This window comes from Panthera pardus, unplaced genomic scaffold, assembly GCF_024362965.1.
Source record: "Panthera pardus isolate Hobbes unplaced genomic scaffold, ASM2436296v1 HiC_scaffold_27, whole genome shotgun sequence".
Lineage (NCBI taxonomy): Eukaryota > Metazoa > Chordata > Mammalia > Carnivora > Felidae > Panthera > Panthera pardus.
The window spans coordinates 65827431-65836460 of record NW_026526843.1 but is presented as its reverse complement, the minus strand read 5'-3'; the positions used below and the strand labels follow the sequence as shown (position 1 = coordinate 65836460).

The following is a 9030-nucleotide window of genomic DNA, read 5'->3' as shown; positions in this document are numbered from 1 at the left end:
TTAATATTAATTTCCTCTTTCCCCTTGTCTTACCCAACAGTCCCAGGCTAGGCAAATACAGCTGGTGGTGTAATGAACCTAAGGTATATAGATATAGACATATAAATTTCACTGTTACTTCATCATTTTAAGTTCCCTATTGCCATGTACAACTTTTAATACATTCCAGTGTGTAGTTTACATTACATATGATCCTACTTTTTATGTGGGCTCTTTCTTAAATATATTGGAAGTTTCTAAATTAAAAAAAAAATTAATTGGATAGAGAACTTGTTAGATTTTCTACTTGTATCAGTTATATAAGAAATTCATAGAAATTTTATAAGAAACTCTATAAGAAATTTATCCATTATATTAGGTTATCAAATTTATTGGCGTAGTAAATTATTCTTTTAATATCTAAAATGAAAACATCAAAGTGAATTGCACACATTAAAGGTATTTTTTTCTTAAACTCATTTGAGTTATAACACACACACATATCCTCTGTTGTGATGTAAAATGCAAGTCTTACTTCATGTCCCAATTAAAGCTATTTGGAAATCAATTCTCTTAACTATGGGCATGTATTACTTTAATAAAAGTATAAACCTTAAGGGGGGTTTAAACATGATAATAAGGTTAATTTAATAAGCATATATCAAATTTTGAACAAGGGAGAGAAATTTTGCTTTTTGAAACCATTTATGCAGAATCATTTAATTGTTTAGGAATAAAACTCATTTCATTACTCTATATATGGTGATTGCCCATGCTCTTTGGCTCTAAACGTATTAATTTTTGAAAATATTTATCTTTGTCATTACATTTATGGAATCAGTTGTACATTCCAATCAAGTCACATTCAAAATAAAGACCAACTGCTACATTTACTATTCTCATGCCTATGCTTTACCAAATACATTTGTATTGGCTGCCTGGAAAAAATTCATAAGCAAAACATATAGTTAACTAGTAGCTGAAGGAAAAATATTTATTGTGCAGTTTAAAAATTACCAACAAACTAAATTCATTTCAAAAATTGTAAAGTATAGAAAAGAAAAATAAGGAGAAAAAATTGTATTCAATCATATAGCCCCAAAATAGCTATGGTGGATATTTCAGTATCTACTTTTCCATACTTATTTGTATAGCTATATAAATGAACATGTCCATAAATCTTTATATGGTTTATGTAAGATATAAACAATTTGGAAAACAACAGAGAGGAAATCTGTCCAATATTTAAATTACAGTTTTGTAATTTATTTTCCAAGTAATAGTGTATTCTTTATACTGAATACTTCAATTGGGTTATGTTTCATAACTTAAATGCTGGTGATTATATTGAAAACTAACATTCCTGCAATAAAATATGGAAGAATGTGAGTAAATCTCACTGTGGCATTTTAAAGATTTTTTTTCTGCTTTATGTATCTCATATCTTTGTGGACATTTGTATTTTATTTTTTAAAACAAAAAAGGAAGTTAGTCTACTTTGCTATAATTTGTTTCTTTCATGTACTGGATTAGATACATCTCATACATATTTTTCCTATGTCCATAGGGCATATATAAAAACTGGTCATCTACTAGATCACGGAGAAGACCTAATTCTTTTTTTTTTTCAATATATGAAGTTTATTGTCAAATTGGTTTCCATATGACACCCAGTGCTCATCCCAAAAGGTGCCCTCCTCAATACCCATCACCCACCCTCCCCTCCCTCCCACCCCCCATCAACCCTCAGTTTGTTCTCAGTTTTTAAGAGTCTCTTATGCTTTGGCTCTCTTCCACTCTAACCTCTTTTTTTTTTCCTTCCCTCCCCCATGGGTTTCTGTTAAGTTTCTCAGGATCCACATAAGAGTGAAACCATATGGTATCTGTCTTTCTCTGTATGGCTTATTTCACTTGGCATAACACTCTCCAGTTCCATCCATGTTGCTACAAAAGGCCATATTTCATTCTTTCTCATTGCCATGTACTTTTCCATTGTGTATATACAGCACAATTTCTTTATCCATTCATCAGTTGATGGACATTTAGGCTCTTTGCATAATTTGGCTATTGTTGAGAGTGCTGCTATAAACATTGGGGTACAAGTGCCCCTATGCATCAGCACTCCTGTATCCCTTGGGTAAATTCCTAGCAGTGCTATTGCTGGGTCATAGGGTAGAAGACCTAATTCTTAATATAAGAAATCCTACAGGGTATATTGTCTGAGCAGGGAAGGATTCAAACAAACTTGAAGACCCAAGTATATATATATTTTTTTAAATCAGGAAATACCACCACTTAGCCATGCTTTTCACTTCAAGAATGGAAGGAAAAGTCAGGCGGGAAGGGCAGCTGGAATGCCTGTGACACATGAGTGGGGTCGTGCGCAAACCATGTGTGATGTCACTGAGGCGCCTAGAGAAAAACGGCCACTTGTTTCTAAGCCGCCCTAAGGAGAGGTGCGTCGGAGCCTCAGGGGCAGTGGTGGGCCCGCTCACCCTAAGATCTCACCATCGCCATGAGCAATAAGGAATGTTTCAAGTGTGGACGCTCTGGCCACTGGGCCCGGGGATGCCCTAGAGGAGGAGGAAGTCGAGGGCGTGGAGCTAGAGGCCGTGGCAGAGGTTCCCAGTGCAGTTCCACCAACCCGTCTGACATCTGTTACCGCTGTGGTGAGTCTGGTCATCATGCTAAGAATTGTGATCTTCTCGAGGACATCTGCTACAACTGTGGGAGAAGTGGCCACATCGCCAAAGACTGTATTGAGCCTAAGCGAGAGAGAGAGCAGTGTTGTTACACTTGTGGCAGACCAGGCCATCTGGCTCGTGATTGTGACCGTCAGGAAGAGCAGAAGTGCTACTCTTGTGGTGAATATGGCCACATTCAGAAAGACTGCACCCAAGTCAAATGCTACCGGTGCGGTGAGACTGGCCACATGGCCATCAACTGCAGCAAGACGAGTGAAGTCAACTGCTACCGCTGTGGCGAGTCTGGACATCTGGCCCGAGAATGCCCCATTGAGGCTACCGCTTAATTTTTTTTCCTTTGTCCCTCCCTTCTTTTGTTGATAGATAATTGTATTATTTTCTCTGAAACTATTTCACTGACCAAAAGTTGATAGATGGAGGCTCTATCTATCTGATAGATAGATGGATCTAGCCTGGGAGATGGATAGCTCCCAGGCTAGGAGGAAAGGGCTGGAAAAAAAATCTCCAAATAATTTGTTCACTTTTAGATGTCTTACACTGTAATGTGTTTCTGCGCCATTGGTGAATCTGATTATTGGACAGTCATTCTGGGTATCAGGCAATTTCTAGGTTCTTTGTGTTTTGCTTTAGCATTTGATTAAGGGCTACTACTGTGTGCCAGCCCCTGTTGGAGGAATTGGGGATATATCAGTGAACAAATAAGATCGAGTTTGGGAACATAGGCCTAGAATCTATTGAAAAAATAATATAATGTGTCAGTGAAGATAAATTGCTGTAGAGAAAAAGAACACCAGGTAAAAGAATGGAATGTGCATGGGGAGGGGACATGTGGTTCTGTCTTAGATACACAAAGTACCCTGAGATGACATTTCCTCAGAGATTCATTGCATAAATAAAGCTGATTCTGAAAATGTGTATGACCTTGCTAAATAACTTTAACTTTATTATATATTGATTGCTTTGAATTTTCTGATCTCATTAGCTTTTAAATAACATTGAAAGACATCTTTACCTGGCCCTACAAAGAGTGTATAGTTTAGTGAAAATAAACCAGAAAAATATGTATAATGTATGTAAGTAGCTTTGAGACAGAGAGCAATGACAAAAAAACAAAAAAAAAACCTTCAGAAAAAATTGTTGACATAAACCTACTTATGGGAAAGTTTGGACTTACATATTTTTTTAAAATCTAAGAAGTGTAGACATTAAGATTGGAACTTTGGCGATTAAAAAAATACTCATTTTCATAGATAGGAAAGTTATATTTATATTTAAGAGTTTCTGAAAAATGTATTGTCACAGTTATAAAAAAATGTTCAGTTTCATATACTGAAATCTATTTTTAAAAATCAAATCTGAAAAGCAATTGAAGTTCAATAAAATAGAAAAGACACTTTTAAGGGGCGCCTGGGTGGCTCAGTTGGCTAAGCATTCAACTTCATCTCAGGTCATGATCTCATGGTTCCTGAGTTCAAGCCCCATGTCAGGCTCTGTGCTGACAGCTCAGAGCCTGGAGCCTGCTTTGGATTTTGTGTCTCCCTCCCTCTCTCTTTCTCTCTCCCTCTCTCTCTGCCCCTTCCCTGCTCGTGCTCTGTCTCTCAAAAATAAACATTTAAAAAAATTTTTTTTAATTAAAAAAAAAAGAAAAGGCACTTTTCAATTCTAAATAAAGGGGCGCCAGAGTGGCTCAGTCCGTTAAGCGTCTGACTCTTGGTTTTGGCTCAGGTCATGATCTCATGGTTCATGAGTCCAAGCCTGCATCAAGCTCTTCACTGATAGTGCAGAGCTTACTTGGGATTCTCTCTCTCTCTCTCTCTCTCTCTCTCTCTCTCTCTCTCTCTCTCTCTCTCTTTCTCTCTCTCTCTCTGCCCTCCTGCACTCTATCTTTGAAAATAAACAAACATACAAAAATAAAAATAAATTCTAAATAAAACCTGGGATGGTGGAGGTAACTATTGTGTCAAGAAAAAAATTGAAGTTGTAATGAAAAAATGATTTGAAAATAATAACTACACATTAAATCCCAAGGATCTGATGGAATTTATACTAGAAAAGATAGTGTAGGGGCGTCTGGGTCGCTCCGTCAGTTAGGTGTCTGACTCTTGATTTTGACTCAGTTTATGATCTCTCGGTTCGTGGGTTCAAGCCCCACATTAAGCTCTGTGCTAGGAGTGAGGAGCTTGCTTGGGATTCTCTCTCTCTGTCCCTCTCCCATTTGCATGCATACTTGTGCCTGTGTGTGTGCTCTCTCAACAAAAATAAACCTAAAAAGAAAAAGATAGTGTAGAAGGTACAATTTTTGCTCCATAAATTCATGAGGTCAAGGAAATGTAACCGATTTTATAACTGAAGCCACAACCTTTTATGAACCTTTATAAAACCTGATGTATAATCCTTCATTCCCATCTAAAAGATTCCTTCAATGCAGCTGAGTTTCAACTTCTGTGACCCTCTTGGCCTCCTAGAAATTGATTCTGTTACTCTGTGCTGTCACAACAAAATAAACTCAGGCACACTCCCAGCCCCTATGTGAGGCAATCTCAGTTCAATCTGCCAATTCACAACATGAAACCCCTGCATCATACTGAGCCAAACAAATTCTCATTTGTGATGTGGGTCTGAGCTCTAGGAAAGAATTAATACAGATTTCTGCATTTGAATCCCCCCCAAACCATCTGGAATTTCTTTTGCTATGTCCTCAGAAGTTTGTCCCAGAGCTGGAGGGGGAAGATAAGCTATCTTCCTTTATAAAGGACACACTCAGCTTTTAAGTCCTCTTTACATTCCCCCTAGGCAATCTGTTTCTAGTTTAAGAGGAAAGGAAGCCTTATTTTGACTCATTAGTATCCCTGTTTCAGAAGTTACAAAATGCCAGCCATTTACTGAATCAGGTCCATAGTATGTTTAGTCTGACCCATATATTAACAATATTCATGAATTAGATGTCAACATTTAAAAATTGGAACATTTTCCATAGAAATTCTTATTTTTTTGGTCTCTCTGGAACAAAAAACAAAGATCAGGAAGCAATAGGCACCCATTTCTGTGAATCTTGGAAAAACCCTGGAAAGCATTTCTCGTTAACTTTACCTGCCAGGCCCCTCCAGTTGCTTCAGTCTATAACCTTTGCTGTATGCTTGGGGATAGGGGTAAACAACTACATAACACTCACCACACAAGCTTATTATTATTATTATTATTTTTTAAAATGTTTATTTATTTTTGAGAGAGAGAAAGAGACAGAATGCAAGCAGGGGAGGAGCAGAGAGAGAAGGAGACACAGAATCCAAAGCAGGTTTCAGCTGCCATCTCAGAGCCCAATGTGGGGCTTGAACTCACAGACTGCAAGATCATGACCTGAGCTGAAGTCGGATGCTTAACTGACTAAGCCACCCAGGTGCCCCTCACTACACAAGTTTAAATAAAGCTGTTTATATTCTCATATTTGTAGATACAATCAGGAAAGCACATTATATCAACAGAGGCTAAAAAGACATTTTATCTAATTCAAGTTTCTTTCTAATTTAAAAACAAAATAAAACATCTCCTAGAAAGTAACTTACAGTAAGGTTTCATGGGACTTCTGCTTCTAAGAAGATTAAATAGATATACTTTTACCTATTCTTCCCATTCAGTTCAATAAAAACCTTGAACATTATAAAACAAACATAAAAAGACTCTGAAAGGTAGAGAGAAAAAGATGGGCAAGTGCTTCCAGATCAAAGGAACTACATAGCAGTGAGTTCCCAGAACAGTGGGTTTTCTTTTTGCCTCATATATCTTGGACTTGAAGCTGAAGAAGCTAGCAACCCAGGAATTTTAACAGGCCCAGAAATAAAAAGCCCCAACAAAAGCCTACTTTGATGAGCCAAAGGGCCAGGAGAGAGGCAACCTAGAAAGATAGAAAACTTTTAGACAGTAACTGCTCTACTTTAGCCAAACATCACAAGTAAAACTATGGCTCCAGGGGCGCCTGGGTGGCTCAGTTGGTTAAGTGTCTGACTCTTGATTTTGGCTCAGATCATGATCTCGCGGTCTGTGAGTTTGAATCCCTTGTAGGGCTCTGCACTGACAGTATGAAGCCTGCTTGGAATTCTGTCTCTGCCCCTCCCCCACTAGCACTCTCTGTCTCTCTCAAAATAAATAAAGTTAAAAAAAAACACCTATGGCCGCATCCCCACCAGCAAAGGCCTAATTAGGATCCAAGACTTACATCCTGATATAATTGCAACAAAGTGCCCCAGCACCTCAGTTGGAGTACTGTCCACAGAAAGCCCAGTGGTAATGAAGTGACTTTTTGAAAATATTTTACAAATTGATAAACCTCTAGCAAGACTAACAAAGAGAAAAAAAGAGGAGACATAAATTACCAATGTCAGGAATGAAATAAGGGATATCACTATCAAGCCTGCAGACATCAAAGGAATAATAAAGGATCACGGTGAACAACTCTATATACATAAATTACACAACTTAGATAAAATGGACCAATTCTTTGAAAAACACAAACTATTACAACTCACCCAATATAAAATGGATAGTGTGACTAGCTCTATAACTACTAAGGAAATTGAATTAGTAATTAAATATTCCCCCCAAAAAATCCCCAGGCCTATGTGATTTCACTGTAAAATTCCACCAAACTTTTGAGAAAAAATTCATACCAATAAAAAGCTTCAAGAAAAGCTTACTTTTACTATCTAAGGATAGGCAGCCTAGAAGGATAGAAAATAGAAGATGAAGGAACATCTTTTGATACATTTTATAAAACTAGAATTACCTTAATAGCAAAATTAGACAGTGACCATGAAAAAGAAAACTACAGATCAATATCCTTTATGAATATAAATGCAAAAATCCTTAACAAAATATTAGCAATTAAAATTCAGCAATATATTAAAGGAATTATATACATCATAACCAAATGAGATTTTTTCCAAGTATGCAAGGCTGGTTCAATATTCAAAAATCAATAAATGTAAGCCAACATATTAATAAGCTAAAGAAGAAAAACCACATAGTCATGTAAAATTAATGCAGGAAAGGCCTTTGATAAAATCCAACATTCATTCATTATATAAACTCTCAGAAAAATGGGAGTAGAGGGAACTTCCTCGACATGATAAAAAACATCTACAAAAACTATGGTTAACATTATATTTAATAGTGAAAGACAGAATACATTTCTTTGGAGGTCAGGAAAAAGGCACGGCTATAGGCTGTCACCACTCTTATCACAAGTTGAAGTTAGTGCTATAAGATAATAATGGGAAATGGAAGGCATACAAAGTGAACAGGAAGAGTTAAAGTTATTCCTTTTGGCAAGTGACATGAGTGTCTACTTAGAAAACCCCAAGTAGTCACAAAAAAAACCCTCCTAAAAGTAATAATTTCAACAAGGTTGCAGGGTACACAAAAAACACAAAACTCTATTGTATTTTCATATCCTAGCAATGAATACATGAATACTGAAACTAAAAATTCAATACCAGTTATAATCACTCAAAAAAGAGAAATACTTAAGTGTCAATTTAATAAAACATGTACAATAATTGTATACTGAAAGGTACAAAATGCTGATGAAAGAAATCAAAGATCTAAATAAACAGACAGACATGTTAATGCAAATCCTATCAAAATCTCAGCAAGAGTTGGGGTGCTTGGGCGGCTCAGTTGGTTAAGCACCCGGCTTGATTTCAGCTAAGGTCATGATCTCATGATTGTGAGATCAAGCCCTGCATCAGGCTCCATGGAGCCTGCTTAGGGTTCTCTCTCTCCCCTTTCTCGGCCTCTCTCCTGCTCTCTCTCTCTCTCTTTCTCTCTCAAAAGAAAGAAATGAACTTTAAAAAAAATTCTCAGCAAGATTTTTTTTGTATATATAGATTATTCACTTATAGGCAGAGGCAAAGTAGAATAGTTAAAGCAATTTTGAAAAACAAGAATAACATGGGAGGAATTGGTCTATCTAATTTCAAGACTTATTTTATTGCCATAGTTATCAAGACTGAGTGGTATAGGTGGAGATATAGACATGTGTAGATCAATGTAACAAAATAGAAAACATAGGAGTAAATTCTTATAAATATGCACAACTGAACTGTGATAAAGGTGTACAATCAATTCAATGGAGTAAAAAAAAAAGAATCTTAAGTCTCACATCATACACAAAAATCAACTAAAAAATCAATCACAGACTTAATTGTAAAATTTAAACTATAAAAGTTTTAGGGAAAAGAAAAAAAATTTGGGGAATCTACAGGAAAGTGATAAGTTCCTAGGCATGACCACAAAACAAGACCATTAAAGGAACAATTGGTAAATTGGACATCATCAAATTTCAAAACTT

At 36.5% G+C, this 9030-nt stretch overlaps 1 protein-coding gene across 1 annotated transcript; it reads left to right on the top strand.

The window, feature by feature from the left end:
• Positions 1 to 2268: 2268 nt before the first annotated feature.
• ZCCHC13 (zinc finger CCHC-type containing 13) lies at positions 2269 to 3599 on the top strand. Its single transcript, XM_019438476.2, has one exon. The coding sequence runs from the start codon at positions 2495 to 2497 to the stop codon at positions 3008 to 3010; it is 516 nt and encodes a 171-aa protein (XP_019294021.1). The 5' UTR covers positions 2269 to 2494; the 3' UTR covers positions 3011 to 3599.
• Positions 3600 to 9030: the final 5431 nt, after the last annotated feature.

Coding starts and splice junctions, on each gene's coding strand:
- ZCCHC13 (XM_019438476.2), top strand. CDS start 2,495: ATGAGCAATAAGGAATGTTTCAAGTGTGGACGCTCTGGCCACTGGGCC.